This window comes from Thermobia domestica, chromosome 11 (assembly GCF_964235325.1).
Source record: "Thermobia domestica chromosome 11, izTheDome1.hap1.1, whole genome shotgun sequence".
NCBI lineage: Eukaryota > Metazoa > Arthropoda > Insecta > Zygentoma > Lepismatidae > Thermobia > Thermobia domestica.
Genome location: NC_137464.1, coordinates 17,254,637 through 17,276,528, shown reverse-complemented (window position 1 = coordinate 17,276,528; position 21,892 = coordinate 17,254,637). Strand labels below are relative to the sequence as shown.

General features: G+C 35.6%; 1 protein-coding gene across 1 annotated transcript in view; it reads right to left on the bottom strand.

Annotated features, from left to right (window-relative positions):
• puf (ubiquitinyl hydrolase 1 puf) overlaps nt 1-21,892 on the bottom strand; it is a 151,054-nt gene that overhangs the window by 52,819 nt on the left and 76,343 nt on the right. The window contains exons 26-33 of the mRNA XM_081730121.1: nt 18,438-18,649; nt 16,341-16,509; nt 14,412-14,641; nt 12,561-12,764; nt 10,396-10,568; nt 6,062-6,228; nt 3,809-4,116; nt 917-1,182 (exon numbers count right to left, since the gene is read on the bottom strand). Coding sequence (XP_081586247.1) covers nt 917-1,182; nt 3,809-4,116; nt 6,062-6,228; nt 10,396-10,568; nt 12,561-12,764; nt 14,412-14,641; nt 16,341-16,509; nt 18,438-18,649 — 1,729 coding nt within the window. The remainder of the gene's footprint in view (nt 1-916; nt 1,183-3,808; nt 4,117-6,061; nt 6,229-10,395; nt 10,569-12,560; nt 12,765-14,411; nt 14,642-16,340; nt 16,510-18,437; nt 18,650-21,892) is intronic.

Genomic DNA, 21,892 nt, shown 5'->3' with positions numbered 1-21,892 from the left:
GATTTGTAAAAAAAACATGTCCCAGGAATTTTGCCCACATGCCATTTCACTTGATCATATTTCCCTCAGAAATTATTCATGTAAATATCTTTCAAATATTTCTGAAGAGAGGGTTTCGACCTCGCTTTCAAAGGATAATTTTGTCCTAGATTGATTCCAACAATATTTTTTCTATAATCTTTCCCAAAGATCATAAACTGACATCTATACTATGTTATTTTGCGGAAATGGTAAGCTGACAAATGACAACTACCCTTCCAGGAATTCGCAGAATGAAAAGAAAGAAAAAAAGAGGGAGACAGATGAGAAAAGAAGGTTTTGGTTGTACCGCTGTCTATGAGTCACCTGATTGGAACAACTTGAGCGTGGCAGAGAACTAAACTTGCCGCTCGACTCGGGCGGAAAGGAAAAATTATACCGTCGCAGGGAATTCAGGTCTTACTGTTGCCAAGTTTTCAAAGTTAAAGAGAAGTTTCATCTTAATGTGTTTTTTTCAAAATCTAAAACACACAAGGCATAGATATGTGTCTCCTCTAAGTTTATTCAAATTTTGACGTTTGTTACTTTAATAATAAAGACGAAAATAGTGAAAAACTTTGCTATGCTTTTTAAATGGGCTAACTTTCAAGGTTGCTAGGGGTACCAGATCACCTTAAAACTTTTTAATAAGCATTGAGATCAACATTTTGTTTATTATTTATCAAGTGTTAACATTATTGAAGCAGGGGCGGATCAAGGGGGGGAGCGATCGCCCCCCCAGAAGAAGAAACTTTATTGTTTTTTATATATAAATAAAATCCATCCCAGAGTTTGGAGCCCTTAAAAGTAGCATTATGACATACCCACCCCCCAGAAGTCGGTCCTGGATCCGCCCCTGTATTGAAGAGTCTAAAATCTAATCTCCTTAATAACTTACTTGAAATATGTATGTTCAAATATATTTTTGTCTTGTAAAAAATGCATGTTGTCTTGCCAAATCCAGTCTTCCAACTCCTTGCTCAACTCAAACGGTGGGGAATGAGTATCCTTCGGCTTCACCATCACCTCAGACTCACTCTCTTCCTTTGACCCTCGCTGTTCCCCATCGCGACTGCACCACTCGTAGAACAACATATACGCACTATTCGTCTTCTCGAAGCTAAAGTCCATGAATTTATCTGTCACTGAATCGTATGTTTTGCTCTAAAAAATTAAAAACAAAATTAATTAATTGCTTCAATAATGACACATTATCAATTGCTCCTTTATGATATAGATCAAGGAGCAACATTTCCGGTCGCCAGGTCGCCATTGACGACTAGAAATTTAGAGATGGCGACTAGTGTTCAGTAGGAATAGTTTCTATCTAAACTTCAGTAGTCTCAATAGAGTTAAGACTGCGTACAGGAATTCACTGAAGACTGACACACTGGATGATTTGCGGACAATTGGCCCTTCATTTAAGGACTTCGATCCGAAAACTGCAATCCACAACTTGTACTTCAGTGTAGAGACAGAGCGTTATAAAAACGTGAAGTCTTAAGATAAGGTATTTTTTAACATGTGTATGAATTGTTCAATTCAAAATTGATTATCCTGAATCTAATCGTCTGTTTTTGGAATTTTAAGCACTGATATAAGATCATCATCTTTATCAAACCAACGGCCTTGGGGAGGGGGAGGGGATCTCATAATTTGTACGTAAAAAATAATGGCGACCATCATTTTTGGATTGGCGAGTGCGTCTGACTGAAATTTTGCACCCTGATATAGATTATATATAGACCTGATATAGATTGATGGTATATCATAGATATGATAAATTTATCAGTTTCCAATCGTTCCTCTATTATTGCAACTCGTTTGTGAGCATATAAAATCCTTAACACGACTGAAAGCATTGTGTGTATATAGAAAAAAATGAAATGAAATCTTTAAGTTTTACGTCCCACGGTTATGCCGGTTAGGCTAAAGGAGACGGTGATTATGAGAGATGAGTGAAATGGTGGAATGAAGAAAGTGGGAGGAAACGGGAGAACCCCGAGAAAACCCACGAGCACGGTGTTTGTCCACCACAAAGTTCACTTGGCGGGGGCTGGGATCGAACCCGGGACCCCAAACACCAGAGGTGAACGCTCTACCACTGAGCCACCGCGCCCCCCTTGTGTGTATATAGAATATGATGCGTTCTTCATTATAGTTCTTTAACATATTTCGTGCGTTAATAATTTTAAACTACGTATGAGTATAATAAGTTACTGCGAAATAATGTGACGTAACTACTTGTTGAGTATTTATTAGTCTATACCCACAATTTGATGTCTTCCAGAATACTGCAAATTTCAAGCACCAATCTTGAAGTCTCTGTAATTTTCTAATACAGTATTTAAGGAATAGAATTAACTGAAATGGTTAGCATTGATGTGATATCACTGTCAAGAAACAGTCTTCAAATTCATTATGATGTCATGGTGACGTCAACAATATACAGTATTTCGCAAACGGAATAATTATACAATTACAAAGGAGAAACAATTAATATGGATATACGAAAATATTGAGTTGAACGTGAATTACCTTACCTTAATCTATCGGAAGTACACAAAATGTGGGAAATATAAACACTAGTACAATTTTATTTCTATGACAATTTGAAAGGACTTGAAAGAAATATACAAAAGAGACGGAAATATACAAACATTTTTAATTAGGTAAGTTTCAGTAACACAGGGAAGTACAACGAATGTCTGTGCCTTAGAAGTATATAGCTCATACAAGGCAGTAAATAATGAAGGAAATTTAATACAGGGTTTGATAATGAGTGTACTAAAGTAGATTTGATTTCTATCATGGTGTTATCTTCCTTGGAACAAAGGAGACGATTACTAGTCGAATTTATATTTACTATTAGTATCCTCATTTTAAAAGCAGAACGTCTCAGTCTGCGTGTAAAGCTATGTACAGTTTCCCCGACAGGTGTCACTACTTGTACTGCCTGACACTAATACATGACACTAGTGTGCAGGTTTTAATTAAGCGTAATTACAATGTAAAGCGTACAGCAAGCCGAAGGCTTGGGGGGTGAAAACTAATTTTCGTTAAACAGAAAAATAAGTCAAATACTGAAATAATAGAGATAAAAATTACTTTTGAAATATTCCTTCTCAAGGTTGGTATTGAATTTTAATTAAAATAAAAACTGTATTTTGTATATTCTGAAAAAAGCATACAAAGAAATTGTCCGTATCTTTCTCAATATTTTTAAAATGAAAAATGAAATGAAATCTTTGAGTTTAATGACCCACGATTATGCTTTTTAAGCTAAGGGAGACCATAATTAACGCAAGTGAATGATGATGGGATAATTGTGGAATAAGAAAACGGAAGCTTTCAGAGAAAACTTACGGACACGATTCTGTCCACCACAAACTTACTTGATTGGGAATCGAACCAGGGACCCCACACACCAGAAGCATTCTACCACTGAGCCATCGCGCCCCCTCAATATTTAAAGAAACATGGAAAAGTAACTGGAGAACATAAAACTCTTGACGTCCCCCTGTTAAATTCCACGGGAGAAAAGACATGAATGATAAATTCGAGAGAAACAAGATTAGCAAAGTGATGGAATAAGGAGAATAGGAGGAAAAACTATAGTTTTATGGACACAATTCTGTCCATCACAAACTCCAGTGACCTGACATTAATCCGATGTCAGCACTCTACCAGTGTACTATGGCACTCAAAAACTACTCTAGTTCCATTTTTTTTTAAATAGTTATTTACTTATTGATTTTAATTAGAAAAGTGTGCAAAAAAAATTACTTACAGTCATTTCTCCGCCGAAACATTCTGCAGCGATTTGGTTAGGGTCAAAAGGCTTCACTTCAGCATCGTTAAACAAAAACCACTTATCCCTATTAGTTGTGGTTCGATCTCTGATAAAACTGTAATAATGTCCACCATCAGCGGTTCCTGTATGCACCGTAACACCAATAAGATCATATTCATAGCACTCATTAAAGTCATCTGAGTCCGAGCACTCACAGTCTTCCGAAGAAACGTGACTACAATTTGTTTCACCTTCTTTACATTCCTTGCAGGATTCTTTCTTTTGTTTTGACTTCCTCTTTCCTTCTAAAATAACAATTTTTAAGTCATTAAGGTTTGTATAAGAAGATGGAAGACATAATCTAAATTAAAAGTATAATATTTACAATACAAAAATAACATATCCGACAACCTAAATAAACAACCTGATTTCAGGCTTTTCAAAATATGTAGAAGAACAAAACATTCAAGAATAACATGGCGTTATTGATCATCAAAATATAAATATCTTATTCTGAATCTGAAGTATTTTAAATTACGTGATAATTTACATTAACTATAGATTATTAATGAAACCTAACATGATCTTATTAACAACTTATCAAAAGAATTAAAGGTGTTTCATAAAGATTATACCGTTAAATTCGTAACACTTTCTTTTTCGCGCAAGAAACACAAGTGAATTTTATCTGTGATGCGTTAGAATTGATTTTTTTCTAATTAATAAAGAATTAGTTATTTACCAATAAATCCTTCCGTGAGGAAACTAGAAACTTTTTATACATTTCGGAACAGCAAACTAGTTCCGTCTTAAGTGGTAAGGTACCAAGGATAGTAATGACTGAGAGAAAAAAAGGTGTAGAGAACGGGATACATACCACAGAATGAATAAATATAACATGAAGGAGACTAAAATACCACGAGCAGAGCACAGTGCGAAAGAATGGAAGCAGATATGTTATGCTTTGCAAAAATACAATGATTTTTTGTGGATAATTGTGGAAAGTCCTTAGAATGCGAATTGCTTACTTTCTTCTTGCAAAGAATAACATATCTGCTTCCAATATCCCCCCCTTCCCGAAAAGTTTAGAAAAACATCTTCGGATTTAACAGCTATTTCGTTGATCCACTAAATAAGTCAGGTATTTATCGTGCTTAATGCGAATGTGACTCCTCATATATAGGTCAAACCAATATTAACACCCGAATTAAAAAACATATTAAACAATAAAAAAATAAAAAAAAAAAGTCGCAAGAAGAGGGCATGTCGGGATTGCCGCCTCACTTGAAACTACATACACACAATATAAAACATGTTAATGTGATAGGTGAGGTTCAGCAAAAACAAAGAAACAACGGGAGATTCTTTATTCATAAATATAAACCAGCTTTAAATGTGGATTTTGGCACTATTGATACAAACTGGTTACCTACCTTTGATGTGCATCTTGGATCTGGCAATACTGACGTAACATAAGACTTCACGCTTCCTTCAACTCAGTTCATTCTTTCGCACTGTACTCTGCTCGTGGTATTTTGGTATCCTTCACGTTATATTTATTCATTCTGTGGTATGTATCCCCTTCTCTACACCTTTTTTTCTCTCAACCATTATTATCCTTGGTACATTACCACTCAAGACGGAACTAACTTGCTGTTCCGAAACGCATGAAGAGTTTCTAGTTTCTCCACGAAAGGATTTATTGGTAAGTAACTAATTATTTGTTAATTTGAATCATCCTTGCATGCGTTTACAGAATAATTTTATTGATTTTTTCTAATTTATTAACTCTTCAGAGGACCCCAGCGCACATTTTCTTACCCAGATTCAAGCTATCTTTCTTGCCTTTTTTTTTTCTGTTGAAATGATTGCCACACAATACAGGCAAAATCGTTAAAAGAAAATTTTCTTCATTCTTTGAAACCAATTATATTTTAGATTTATATTAAATTGATTTGGGGCTTAAAGTGATAAAGATCAAAACCTGCATATCAAACACATTTTCAAAAAAATAATGATCAGGATTCTAGTTAATATACTACTCCGGCAAATTTCCCTACTTATACTAAGCAAATACTGTGTTACAAGTATTTCTCAAATAATAATAATAATAATAATAATATCAAATTAATCTAAGGAACTTAAATTTATAAGATAAATAAGTTATTCGCCTAATACTCTAATTATACAATAGATTCATTATTATGTTTACACTTTACCAACACTACTACAATACGGATATATCCTTACCTCGATATTGCTGAGGCATTAAATGCTTTTCCACATATCCAGACATGTCAAGACGAAGTGGAAAAGAGAAATGCGTATTCACTTTCTCTTTCATCATTGTAACCATATTAAAGGTATATCTCATTGTGTTAAAACACAAAATGTGAGGAAGCTTCTTGAAACAAGCGCTGAAAAACAAGATAAATTCAGATGAAATGCGTGGTAATAATGAAGTATCTATGGACAAAAATACTTACGTAACTTCAATGAACGTATATATCGACTTCCTACGAACTGGAAAGTAATATAACCATGATCATGATAATATACAGTATATATATAGAGAGAGAGGTTTGTCCAAATACGCGTTACTTTAATGTTTCCAACATAATTACATGTGATGCTCTACAGCAAAAAGTAACTCAAGATCTGGAGTTAATAACGGAGCATGCAATTTGTGTAATGTAAGGTTCCGTGCGTTTTCACACTATGCTAGACGTAACCATGTGTTTCTACACCACGTGCTAGATGCAAACACTCCACAGACGACATCCATGAAGTAGACGTCATCCACTATCACCGAAGGTCACAAGGGATGGAGATCAACAAAGGTAGCCGACACTTTAGGGTAATGGCACGGACTCTCTAAGACGCCTGGTCATTGAGAGACACCTAATTACCATATTTCTAAGACGCTCGGTCATTGAGAATTCCAACTTCCCTCTCTAAGACGCATGGTCATTGGACTCCTTTAAACTTCACCAACAAACTTCCAAATAATAGTGGAAGTTGTACTTATTTGTAATATTTTGTATTCAAGAGGAAACTTTTATAATACAAGGTAATGGGAAAGTCCAAACTCCCATGAACCATCTTTTAGATCTACCCTAAAAAGACAGAAAACTTTAACATCATTTATTTATTTATTTACTTGGACTACCACTGTGCATTTTCTTTTAAATTCAGTGTTGCGAAAATTATAACCAGACTTCCTATCTATAACCATACTTCCTTCCTAGCCATACTTCTATTTGACAAAGCCCAAATTCTTTTTTGAACGTTTTAAGACAGAAACATTCACAGTTCAAAGAAGGGACGTGCCCTTATCCTAGTAAATCAACGATCTATTCACTCACTTACAATTGGATAATTATTCCCTAACTTATCATCCTTACGTCAAATACCTACTTTCCGATTACAGTGCAACCAAGTTAGCTTACGTAAAAGTTCGGAAGAACACATACTCAGTTAAATGTAAACTGATAAGCTCGGTCATTGTACAATTCTGGAAGGTATCCAGAAGAGTATTATCGGATTTACACGCGGTAGCACTAAACGCACTTCTTAAATTTTTCATTTTGAGATAAAAAGAAAAGAGAAAGATAGCGTGCTACTATTTCCTCTTGTAGATCGCTAGTTGTGGTCGCCACAAGGAAGTGGGGACATCAGTAAAAGCAGGTGAAACAAGGTAACTTCCAACAGAGTTGTACGAGACAGTATTGAATTTAAACTCTGAACAAGTGTTAGTAAAACACGAAGAAAAATAAGCCAAGCATTCGGATGGACGTGCTACATGAGTGGGCTGGCCGGTACGACAGTAGAAAATGAAATGAATTCTTTTCGTTTAATGCCCAACGATTAAGCCCCATGAGGAAAGAGATGGATGACTAATGAAAGTGAAAGATTGTGATTTTTTTTCCTCTCTCTTCCACTGGTAATTGAACCGGAAACCACATACACCAAAGACGCACGCACTAGCCACTAGACCAGCGGGAAGTACAACGGTGGTTTAACAAATTTAACAATGGAGATGAAATCGTGTAATGGACGTCAATTCAAGGCGATAATGGCCAGACATACGAGGCACTGGAAGAAGCAATTCAATTGCCGTGCAGAAACCACTCGCCAAAATCTCCACATGCTGAAAAAATGAAGTTGGCCAATAAGTTGACTGTAGCTCACAAAGCGATACAAGGAAATATCTGCTTCTTTGTTGACTCAACAAGGAAAATATGAGTTCTTTGGTTCATTGGTTGGTACTAAGTAAAGCCACTCCAAAACAACCAAAATCATTACTTCATCAACAGATTATGCTCCTGTTTAGTGGATTGCTCGGGGTATAGCATATGCACATCGCAATTGCTACCACCTAGTCAAAAGATCAATGCAAAACTGTATTCTTGCAGCGACTGAAACATGTCCATGAAAAACTGAAAACTTTGGACCTAGCGCTAGTAAATTGCAGATATGTTATTCTGCTTCAGGACAACGCGAAGTCACATGTTTCTTGTAAGATCACCCATCACATCATTAGCCGGCTTGGTTAAGAATTATTCATGCACCTCCTATATTCTATGGACATTGCATTGTCGGATTACCATGTATTCCACCCATTGTACAATCATCTAAGAGGGCGCCTGTTCAGAACTCTCGAGGAAGCGACCCACGCACTAGTTTCACGATCAACTGAGTTCTACCATCATGGAGCCTACGATTTGCCAACTCTGGACGCTAGTTATAGCAATTGACGGGCATTATTTGTGATTTTTCACATAAGTCTTATTCTGTGTTATCGTCTTGCTCTTTGAAGAGTCAAAATCTGAGAGAACTTCCTTGGGTAACTTACGAAGAAAATTCGTCTACAGATAACTACTCAAATGGTTATAATTAAACTGACAGTATTAAGAAAAGCACAGTAACGGACTGAGCGTAGAAGTCTGAAAGATATGCTAGTTAAGTAATGCTCTCGCGAATTATGATGAAAAAAAAAAAAAAAGTTCCATTTTTTCCACCAGGTGAAAACGTTGCTCTGTAGACAATTGGTATGTGGTATGTATACATGAGAAGATGGAGCACACGATAACGTTGGTTCTGGTAAGTTTATTAGGAACTATGGTTGCATCAAATGTTCAATATGGCCTCCCGACTCAGCAACATTCGGCATCCATAACAGCATAGTCGAGAGTTGCTCGCAGCATTTCTGGTGAAATTATAGCGACATATCATTGGATGCTCGCCTTTATATCAGGCAGAAACCGGATACATCCTTAAAGACACGATCTTTGAAATTATCCCCACAACTAGAATTTACACGGATTTAGGTCGGGGAATCTTGCAGGCCACTCGTCTGGAAATTGCCTAGAGATGACGCTTCGTTAGTGAATGTTTCTCGCTGCGAACTTTTCAGTTATAAAGTGACATTTGGTGTTCATATCTTGCATGAAAATAGTGGTGTGATCAGTTTCGTTCTTGCAAAGCTAAATTACGTGTTCCCCAAGGAGATCCTTATAACGTGCAGATGTCACTGTACCCCTAACCGGCCCTCGAGGTTTCATCTCCTCGAAGTAAAACGGACCAAGAATGAGGAGTCTGTGAAATCATACCAAGCAGTTACGTAAGCTGGGTGCAAGAGTTGATTCTGCACAATATGTGGATTACCTGAATCCCCTATGAGACAGTTCTGTGTATTTATTGCATCTCCTGAGTGAAATGTGCCTTGTCTGTCCACAGAACATTCTCCGGCCACATTCTATCCACTTGCATGCGTGCCAAAAACTGAATGGAAAACTGAAGGAGTTATAGAGAATCTTGGGGTTGCAATTGGCGTACAGTACTAATCTTGTACAAATACCAGTGTAAAATGCACCGGAAAACCTTGCGAATTGCTGATCAGGGAAACACAATCATGTGACACAGCTTGAGCACTGGTTGCAGAATTTGAAGCTTGAGCTGCACGGTCGGCCACAGCTACAACAACTTACAACAACTTCGTCAATAACTTCCACGGAGATGGGTTGGTTCCTTTCCCTGTGCAATACATAATATACCTATATTCTGAAAGTTCTTCATCATGCTCTTAGCCCATTAATTGAAATGTGTGCTCTCCTCAGCCCTTTCTCTCAGCGATATTTCCACAATGCAGCGCTGCTATTGCTACCAATCTGCTAAAACACTTTATTAGCACGTGCACGGTCTCAATAACCATTGTGTTTCCCACGGAAAGTTCAACCTTCTTAATAATTACACATTCACTTCACAACAACATTCAAATCACCAACGCGTGTCACCAAACAACAACCAAGGAACACACATACTGACATAAGAGTTATGGAAAATTCTGACTGTCTATAGCGCCACTTTTACCTGATGACAAAAATACAAGCTAATTTTTATTTTGCATAATTCGCGAGCCCATTGCTTAATTAGCATATCTACGAAGTTTCAAGATCCTAACACATCTAGTTATGTTGTAGACTTAAAGAACTTCGTAAGCCCCGATATATTACAACAATGTGGCATTAAATACTTAAAAAAAAAAAAAAAAAAAAAAAAAAAAAAAAAAAAGAGATACTTACCGTTTTTCTGCACGAACTTTTTTCCCGCATTGCGAACACGTATACATATTGTCTCCTTCTAACGTATCTTTCACAGTAACTTCGTCCAAAGATTCATACAAATTTCGCATATCAGCGACTTGACACCGCACTGTATAAAACTCTTCAAGTGTCCGGCTCACATGAGGACAATCCTGTAAGATAAAATACACACTTACATACAAACAGATCACGCTTTCATATCAACTGTGAACAGTAATATCGAAACACTTATACAAATCAGAATTTAACTTTCAGTATAGATCAGTTATTGTCCTCTTCTTACTACACGAATATTCTATACAAGTCATGGCCAAATAGTACTATTAATAAACTTTAATAATTTATTTCATTCAGTAATTTCCCAAGTTTCTGTACCGTACACTACTAAAAAGTTTTAGGTATACGTTTTATTGTGGATGAGGTAACGTGAAATAATATTTGGAGTAATCACAAGTATACTCATTCACACTAATCTAGAAATGAAAAGAAATTTCTGCCTATGATAATTCATTGTAAATAACGACTGTAAAATAAACTCCTAAAATTATGATGTTAAGTCTACACAGTTTCAACTAAGCAGCCAGTTCACAATTGTTTAAATACCTACGACATTGAAATCTGTCTATTTCAAGCATTACATGAAGAAATAATAATAAAAATTCTCATATTTAACGTGAACGTCTATTTCTGCTACCAAGGTTGAGACGTGGACGTGTGAGAGGACTATACAGGCTATAAAAGCCTCATCGAACACATATTCCGTGACTGCATTTCAGTAATTTTGTTGTTCCTTCCTTCCTTCTCCAGTTGATGAAGCATCCATCGAAAGTATTTGTACTATACATTCTTACTGTTATGTGAAATGATTACATTAATTTTCTAGTAAGCAGTTTGTTACTTCAACGGTCACGAAGACACGTTAGGTTTTAAAAATACATGAGACTAGACATTGCAAACCACGCTCAGGAATTCTATCATTCTACTTAGAGATTTCTGTAATTCCTGAATTTTTAGAGCTCCAAGCTTTCGACTCTTCCTTGGAGTCTTGGTCACGGAGGTTTAAAACAGGAAGAAAAAAGAATAGAAACATCAAAGAATAAAACGGAAGGACTTACCAAGGGAAGAACTGTGTTGTACAAAAACACGTTGTCCAGTACGTGAGCGATCTCCATATTGACTCCGCCTCTCATAGTTCGCTTCATCTCATCTGGAGATCGCTGATGCACTCGACAACGTGTTTTTTGTACAATATAGCTCTTACTTTTGTATGTCCGTTCCTTTTTATTTCTTGATGTTTCTATTCTATTTCGTCCTGTTTTAAACCTCCGTGACCAAGACTCCAGGGGAGAGTCGAAAGCTCGGAATCCTACAGATTCAGGAATTACAGAAATCTCTAAGTAGAATGATACATTAGACTAATTAAAAACTGAACACATCAACTAAAAATATATAAATACTAACTTCTCTTCTCAAGCGACTGAAATCAATTTAACAGGTCGAAAGCTTGGTTGTTCACATATTTTACATATGTAGGTAATGATAAAAAAAAATCGCCTGATTCTCAGAGACATTCGCTTTGTAAGTTTTCTTAATGCTAATCACAGAATGGTCATCATTGCGTAATAAGACACACTTACTAAAGCAGCAGAATGAAAAGTGTGTTGAAAATCAGGTTTGAAAAATTACGGAAAATCAGGGTGTGAAAGAATTAACACAATATTGTAAAACTCTCAATTTAATTTTAAAACCTGCCATGCCTGTCTGTTGGTTGAAGTAACAAATCACTCACCTCAAAAAATGAAATTATTTCACACAATACTCACAACGTGCACTGAAAGCACTATTGCTGGATGCTTCATCGCACAGAGAAGAAGAACAGAAAAGAACAACAAAAATATCTAACTTTTGTTTAGTTCACATCTAAAGACCGGCATGTAACTTAATAAACGAAAATTTTTAAATTTGAAAAGTCAATTTTGGGCTTTGATAAAAATGAACTACTTCTTATAACTGGATAGAGCTTCGACAAATCCGATTCATTAGGACTAGTCTGGGTTAAATTTTAATTTCTCTTTGCCACTTGACTGAGCCTATCATTTATAGATCACAATTCTACAGATCTAATTGGTAATTACTCAACTTACCAATGATACTACATTGTTGCTGATAACTCCACAAAAAAGAGTTTTCACCAACTTCTTTAGTTCTGGCGTCATTTCCTCCAATTTGGAGACTAAATCTGTAAAGAATTCGGCCATGTCCTTTTGTTCTCCAGTGTTCAAAGGCTGGTGATCCATTGTATACACTTTGCAGAAACTACGGGGGTTATAAGCTTTCCTTTCACTTTCCTAATGAAAGAAACAAAAAGTGAAATATTTAACCTCAAATTGAAAATTTAAATAATAATAATGATAATAAAATAAAAAATCATACGCATCAGTATAGGTAAAGTAAACTTTATTTTACATACATTATCAAATAATGACATTTACACAAATGCACTTCAGTATTCGCAATGCCTTGATGACATCAACATCATTATGAAATAAGAAAGAAAGAAAAAAAAAAAAAAAAAAAAACAAAGATCATGCGCGATCCAAAATTCCAACGACGATGAAGTTGGTGGCACTCCATTTCCTAGTAACTAAGCCTAGACTACACCTCCAAACTTCGAAAAAACAATCAAATGGCTTTAATTACACAGTGATGGGAAATACTTGAGTCGACTTCTCAGAAGTTGTTTCTGACTGACTGAAGTTTAACGTATTTTTCAGCATAGAGACTAGAACAAAAGAGATTTAAAAGCCTAAAGTGAGATCTGAATCATTATTCATGTTTTTATTGGAAAATATGTCCTTCCATCTAGAATCGAATCCTGGACCACATACGTAGAACGCCAGTTATGAAGCACTGCTTTCGTACCCGAAACTAGATATCCAACACAAACAGAGCACTAGCGAAATAATTTGTTTTTAAGGAACCCCCAGCGTAATCTTTTCTAATTTGACAGTATCTAAGTACGAGGTTTGATCAGTAAGGACGGTGACTTATTTAATTAGAAACAAAGTAATAAAAGTTCATGGAACTTGATTTAATCTCCCTCAAAGTAATGACGTTGGCTAGCAGTGCACTTATCCCAACATTTAATCCACGATTGGAAGCATTTCTGGAAGGTTTCTTTTGGAAGAACATTCAGCTAATCTGTCGTGGCTCTCTCAATGTCAGGAATGGTGTCAAAACGTTTTGCTTTAAGCACGGTTTTAATGTTTGGGAGGAGCCAAAAGTCGCATGGTACTAAATCTGGCGAGTAAGATGGATGTGCAGACAAGAACACTTTTTTTGGCCAAAAGCAAGGTGTGGCATGGCACTTTTAGTGGTGAAGGAAGTTATGTGTCCATTTAATCGGCTGTTGAAATGCTTTTCATGGACCCATACGAAATGTTTAGTTCTTCGCAAAGCTCTCAAATATTCATTCGCCTGTTTGAACAAATCATTTGTGCCACTTTCTGCATGTTTTCATGTTTTTGACGTTGAAGGACGTCTCGATCGTTGCTCGTTATCAACTGACTCCTTGCCGCTTTTGAATTACTCATACACTCGTCTTCAATGCCACCGATTCATCACCATACACTGATTTTGACATTTCGTGAGTTTCTGTAGCTAAAAAAAAAAAAAAAAAAAAAAAAAAAAAAAAAAAAAAAAAAAGCTTAGAACAAAACTTAATGTTGGCGTGCGACGAACACTCTTAACACGTCTTCACTCTTTTGCCTCTGGAAACCAACTAACACGTCACAATTTGTTCAAACTCGACGCTGACTGTACCAAAGGTTTAGGCCACCGGACTTGCTAGTTGAAATGGATACAACTTCGATAGATGGCACTGTGCAACTATATTCACTGCACTTTTTGATCACACCTTGTGTACTAAGATGTTTAAGTGTTTTAATTGTATTTTATGAATATCTTGACGACTTACGTAGACAGAAAGTACTTACCAAAAGATACGCAAACATTCGCTGAAGTTCTCGCAGAGTTTGTTCATGTTTACTATCTGTGTCACATTTTGCCCTCAGAATTGACATTCTTGCCTGTGGCATCATATACAGATGCTGCATGCATGATGCCATATAGCACGTAGCTCCTAAATTTGTAAGGCCGACAAAGCCACAATCAGAGCGTCCATCTTCGTGAGGCCAGTAATCCCATGGATAGATCGAATGTGAATCTGTAAAAAAGAGGTGTCACAACAACAAGAACGTTTTAAACGTATAAAAATGAGGTTTTAAAAAGAAACTTTAAAATTTACTGTAAAGTTTCCTCTAGAAGTGTTTCTCTTACAGTTTCTGAATAACTCGACAAATAGGAATAAACTGCTGTAAAACAAACACCATGATATGCTACAACTCTGGAACAAATATATAGTGTGTTTCAAAACAACACCGACAACGTTTGGGAGGTGATTCCTGACACCAAGATAAGACAAAAAGTATAGACCAACCTGGATGTACAAATGCTTCCTTTCGGAGTTATAGGCTGCCGAAAACATGAAAAAATTAACTTTAGAGGTCCACAGGTCCACAGCTCCAAAACTGTGGGACCTACCGTAGTCGGATAAAGATTTCACTTAGGAACTAGTATGTGTCCTATCCGAATATCCATGTTTCATAATCCTGCTGTACTTCCGCAACAATTTTTATAGAGGTAGTTGGTGAATACTTCAAATTATATGCCCGTAGCCAAACTCCCTATATTACAATTGTTGCGTGAGTTCCTTAGGATTCTGAAACATGTATTTTTGGATAGCAGACATATTAGTTCCTAAGTGAAGTCTTCATCCGACTACGATAGGTTCCATAGTTTTGGAGCTATGAACCTTTAAAGTTCATTTTTTATGTTTTCGGCAGTCTATAATTCCGAAAAGAAGCATTTGTGCACCCAGGTTGGTCTATACTTTTTGTCTTATCTTGTTGTCAGGAATCACCTCCCAAACGTTGTCGGTGTTGTTTTGAAACACCCTGTATAATTTATTTCTAATCTTATCTGGACTTAAATTCGCAATTATACTTTCAAAACTTGTGTATTATACATACATATATCAGGTAGTAAGAGCCATCTCAACAAAAGTTACGTGCAATATGAACACTCGGAATTTGATGTGCTCGAGAGGTAATACCAAACTGCTCTGTGGCAGCCAGTTCTTGTACCTATATGTATAGTTTTTGGAAATCGTTGCTCTTTCCCTTAGAAAATAGTTTCGAAACAAATGGACGATTATTTTGACCGTTCAGAGCGCATTTTCAGGAAACAAGCCTTTACTGAGTTTGCCCTTAATACTTGGAATGTTTCATATATATAATGTATATAAATATATTATATAACGTATATACAAATACAAGTGAATAAAAACAACATTGTAAGACACGAGTTTTTTTTTAACAGCCTTCCAAAACAAATAAATGAAACACTAGCAAAAGAAGGCAGAAAAAAATTAGAAAGTAAAAATTGCATTAGGTACATCAAAGACACACACATAAAAAGAAATAACTAAAAATATTTAACTCAAAATGACTGTGATTTAACATGTACTGACTGCCATTAATATTATCAATATTTTATAATGGAATATATATATATATATATATATTCAACAAGAACACATTCGAATATAGATGATAGTAGTGGTTTGAAGAGAAAATCTGGTTTTCTACTTTTTTCTAAACAGGAATGTACAATTATAGTCAATATATGACTTAATGCATCTTAATACATGACATGAGTACTTACATTTAATGTTCTGTTCTTCATGCGTGAGTTATACGGTGATCAAACACCTTGTGTACAGATTTTCTGGGAATATTTCTGTCTTCTCAAATTTAATACTTCCACCAACAATAACCAAACGAACAGTAAACAATCTTAATTACCTGGCTGGTGTTGACTAAGCAATTTTTGATGCAAAATGCGATAGTTCTCTGGAGCGCTCTTCACCATTTCAACCAGAAGATCGTAAGCAGACGAACGTGACAACTGAGACTTGCATTTCGGCAAATATCGCTTTCTTGGATTTGGCAGGGCAAAGAGGAAATCAAATACCTGCAGGAAAAAATTGAATTGGTCATCTTAGTAACGTATCTCAATACAAAAAAGAAAATAATATTCGAATGTGACAAAATTTAGATGAACTGGCGTGAAGTTGTTAATTATTGTAATAAGCAGAGTCGTCTGTTTCGCATATGTGTTTATGTCTTTTTACTAAAAATGACATGAAGTGTCTGTTCCTCGTCAGGTAACAGATACGAACCATGAAAATATTTGAAGCATACATCACCTTCTGAGTTCTCGCTGACGCAAGCTCTAATTCACTGGAATTCCTAAAACTATCTCCCGTTCTACTCAGCCTATAAATCAATGGTTTTCAACCGTTGGTCAACGAAACTATTTTGCTGGTTCACTTAGCGGGTGGTCAGCCTTGCCCTATGACATGGTATCCCGTCATCTAGGAACTAAACAGCTTCACCTGTTTGAAAGAAGGGTAGTAATCTACTTTGCAATACATCGATGTATTTCGTAGTATTGACGCGCCCATCGCAAAAAATGAAGTTATTACGACCACTTTTCCAAATTGCACTCCATACAATGTCATTGACACCGCCGAATTTCACCTAGTGTTGTGCAGTTAATGAGCCATAGCCTGTGTATCGCTTCCACATCCACTGTCGACCGCTGACCGAGAATTATAAAATAGACATACGAGAGTGAAACGTGGTTTCAAATATCATGGCACATGAAGTGGCTCAATTTGGCCATTCTATCATAAAATTAATACTAGGATTGGACATACAAATGGGGTGTGCTGTTTCTTACTTTTCCGGTCCTCAACATTTCTCCTTGTCTTTGTCGGTTCGCGAGTAACGAAAGGTTCAAAACCACTGCTCTAAATAACCCTCCCCGAAAACTAGACCTAACTAAATCGGTTTTTCAGGCACGCACACAGCAAATTATCCCATTTACACGAAAATCTTGATCTCTCACCCCTCCGCAATGAGACTTTCTATAGTAGTGCCTAAAGACAGTATCTCCTATACCCACTAAATCATACTCTTGTGTCTAAAAACGGCAAGTTTGCTCCATTCCATAGAAATCACTAAGAAATACTAACATTAATACAAAATAAAATATTATTCAATTTGCGTAACCTTGTTTCATCTTTTGCGCTATTGATCAGCTCCCTAAAACCTAAGCATGGTGACGAAGAAGTGCGAACAGAAACTAATTCTAACATCACTCAACTTAAACTAAGCGCGCAAAGTTGAGGAGTAAATAGCTGGCATGAAGTTAAAATCGAGTAAGCGTTGCAAAAAGCCCACCTTCGACTGCATCTACATTATTCTATTTTAGGATTATTACTAGTTCTAAAGTGGAACAACATATTTCTGGTTTTCTAAGTTTCGATGAACTACAACGTACCTCCGAAAAACCGAGAAGGTAGAGAAACTAACTTTACATTGTATGTGACTCGCAAGTTAAGTATATTGTTTCATACACTCTCGTCTGAAGAATTCGTTGAGTTAATGTGACAATTAATAGTACAATTTTCATAAAGAAAGGTTATTGGAAAGATTTTGTAGTCTAGCTTTCTGAAGAAGCATGTCGGATTTATGCTATCATGCACAAAAGCTTTAATTATGCTCTAGACCAGATCTGATAAGGAAAATACAGATTTCATATTTAATAAATTTAGTTTGTATTCATTATTTGGTAAATTCTGTCCGTTACCACGTTCCACTTGTTAGTTTCGTATATTTTTATTGCTTGCTATAATATCTGTGTAACATAATCACAATTCTTAAGTAGTACGCTATATCTCATTAGTTTGCAATGAAGATTTCAAATCGACAAATATCCAGAAAAAAAAAATAGTCCGAACGTATTTGTTATAAAACTAGGTAAAACAGTACAAATCGCATATTCAATCAGATTTATCATACAAATAAACATTAAACAAAATACAAAAGCAATACCTGCACAAGGAACTCCTCCCCTTCTTTACTTGTTTTAAATGGTAAATTATGCTTCACTATATTCGTCATTAAATTCAGTAAACCTATTAAACCATCATCTTCCACTGTATTATGTCTTGTTTCCAAATACTCTCTACTGAGAATTGCTTGTGATACCCTCTTTGCCAATCCATCTATGTCTAGGATACATCCCTGAGGATCTTCGATACTCTCTGCAATTAAAAACAATGTCAATTACAATTCCAGTAAAAGTATTTCAACATTATCAGCAGAATACTTTCTCATTCTCTATTCTACTTTAGAACTACTTAGAACAGAGAATTACTTTTTATTCTAGATGAATTCATCTCTCATCACACAAAATGAAAGGAGCTCGAGAAAACACAGAAAAATATTAGCCAGAAAAATGTATACACTGTTCAAGAAAGAAAAAACACCTATATATATCATATTTCTTAATTACATTTAATTATTGTTCAAACATGTGTTACAAGCCTTCAAGTAAGCATATGTTTACATTAGATGTTCAAAATGTTGGCCGTTGCTGGGACGCTTGAGAACCTTCGCCAGAAGATTACAGAGACATTTACACCGGTCTCCATTGATACATTGACCGCTGTAGCTACAGCGACCGCTCGTCGTTCCATGCGTCTCAAACTTGTTAACAACGAGTTTGATTGTTAGACGGGTTGGTGGTTCAGTTCCAAACTCCCCTCTCCACTGATGCTGCACTTCGATGGCATTCCCAAACCTGATAAAACACTTCAAAACGTACTTACGCTGCTCGGACGTCAAGAGTGCACCTGCCATTTTCTTATCTCATTAACTGTGCTGACAGTGCCGACATCTGTTGAGCGAAAAGCCGTACTACAACATAATTTTAACTGAAAACAACGTCGACATCTGTTGGGCAAAAAACGTACTACAACATACTTAAATTTCAGAACAATTGTCAATGTCAGTACCCTAATACAGAATGACAAAGAGTATATACATTTTTCTGGCGGACTCTGTATATTTCCAATTGAGATCATCACAAACAATCCAATATTGTTTAATGTAAATTTATATATTTTTAAACAGGGTGGATTGATTTAAATCAGTCTGATTTAAATCACGATTTAAATCAAGATTTAAATCACTTGATTTTTTAAATAAAAATCGTTGATTTAAATCGAATTCCGAAATAAATTAATTTAAAGGGAAAATAAGTAAAATCCCGTTTCTGTTATGTTATTTCGATTATGGAAGTTAATAATCATAATACAATGAGACTCAAATGTACAGTATAGTATGAAAACAAGTGTCATGCAGAGGATGATTAGTGAAAATCCCGTTTTGAACAGGTAACGGAGCAATCCTGCATTGTTCGTTTCGTAACATTGAGTTTGGGTTTTAAAATCGATAACTATTCCAAGGGGATCGACATTTAAGACGATTTTTTTTTTCGTGTCTGTCTGTTCCCAGATAATAGGGCGTATTTAGACGGGTCCTACACTTTTTTTTTTTTTTTTTTTTTTGTTAATTTTATAACTTCAGGCGAAATTTATGTATTTCATGCCACAAGCTAGTTCTGAGTTTTTAAAAAAAGTGTCATTTTGATAAACGTTGTTGTACTTTGTCCTTAATGCTTAACCTTTTAAATTATATCACCTATTTTTAGGTAATAGGGTAGAATCTTCATTATTCGATTAAAAAATATCAATAAGGCTTTTTACATCTTTTATTCAAAACTGGAGGCATTTTAGAACACGTTACATATGCTTTCACAACTTTCTGCGTTGAGGCATAGTGTGTGATAACGTCATAAATTTAAAAAGGTATTTTTTGTTACGCGTATTATTTTTTGGCGGGTTACATTTTGCATTCAGAAGACAAATTTTGCACACTCGTTCAGTGCACCCCTTAATAATTTTCAGATGTTTTCAGATCTCTGCGTGGAAACAGCGGGGTCCAGAGGGGCAAAAATGTTTTAAAAAAATAATATTTTAACAAAAATAGTTTTTTTCGTGATTTTCTCGCCTCAGATGGAGACATATGAATGGTACCGTTTGAAAGGCTGTTCTATTCTGAAGAAAATGATGTACGTACTATGCTCCTAGGATAAATAGGGATGTCTCAGGAAACTGTTACCTGAGATCCTGTTTTATACGGGAATATGGGGTATTTGGGGAATATTATTTTTCGCGGGCTTACTTTTGCACCTACAAGACTGAAATTTTGCACATTTACTCAGTGTACCCCTCAATATTTTTCAGATCTCTGCCTTAAAACAGGGAGAGGGGTCCACAGAGGTTAATTTTTTTTTTTTTAAAAAAAAAGGGATACTTTTAACAAAAAAATTCTTTTTTCGTGATTAACCCGTCCCAGATATATGACGGAGACATTTGAAGGGTACTGTTTGAAAATTTGTTTTATTATGAAGAGAATAATGTACAAATCATGACCCTAGGCAAGGTTGGCTGGTTTAAACCATAGTTTAAAGCAGCTGGTTTAAACCAAAAACCGAAAAATGTTCGTAAAAGTGTAAGTGTTCGTAAAAGCTTGATGACATTTGTGGGTTATCACGTTTCACTCCCGTATATTATTTGTATTATACTCAGACCTAAATTCCCCATTCACTACTCAAAGAGATTATACTACAAAAGCAACTTTTTTAAAAATATATATAAGTTTATGAATGTTTCTTTTGTGATTTTTTATAGTTTGTTATTATTGTTATGCAATTGCAAAGAAATTCTAAATATTGTTTCGTTTTAATAATATTTACTATTGATAAAATACATTGAAATGCCGTACTTGGGGGGGAGGGTATACAAACCTTACGAGAGGCATTTATTGAAATCAGAAGTATCTTTTGTAACTATTTATGTATAAATGGGTCAGAGCCAAAGTGGACTCAAATAATTCGTATCGTTATTCACTTTTCTTACTGATATGCAAATTAAGTCGTTGTATTTCTTTAATTTGGCTAATAAAAGTCGTAGTGAACTAACTTGGACTAAATTAGTTCTTCTGTACTCTGCAGTACTTTGAAATTGTCCATATGTAATTTTGTATAATGGTTTCACTTGTGCAACTGATAATCTTTTTTCCTTCTGAAATTACTCTTGACAATTATATTAACAAGTATGTAAAGATTAGTACAACGTATTTTTTTATCAGGAGTCCTTCGTGAGTGAGTCGGCAGACGTGTCGCATTTGTGGCCAATTAGTCCCGGTTTCGAGTTCAAACGGAGGATAATTTCTCTCGGATGATAGCCGAGAAGCGGTTTGGATTCCACTTTGGACTTATGCGACCCCTTCTAGCATAACCCGGTTGTTGCATAATAATGCCAAGGCGAAAAAAAACTTGTTTCTGTCCATATGTGGTATAAGTACGTAGAGCAAATTATTTAAACCAAAAAAACCTGGTTTAAACCCAGAAAAAAAACCGGGTTTAAACAAGAAAACCG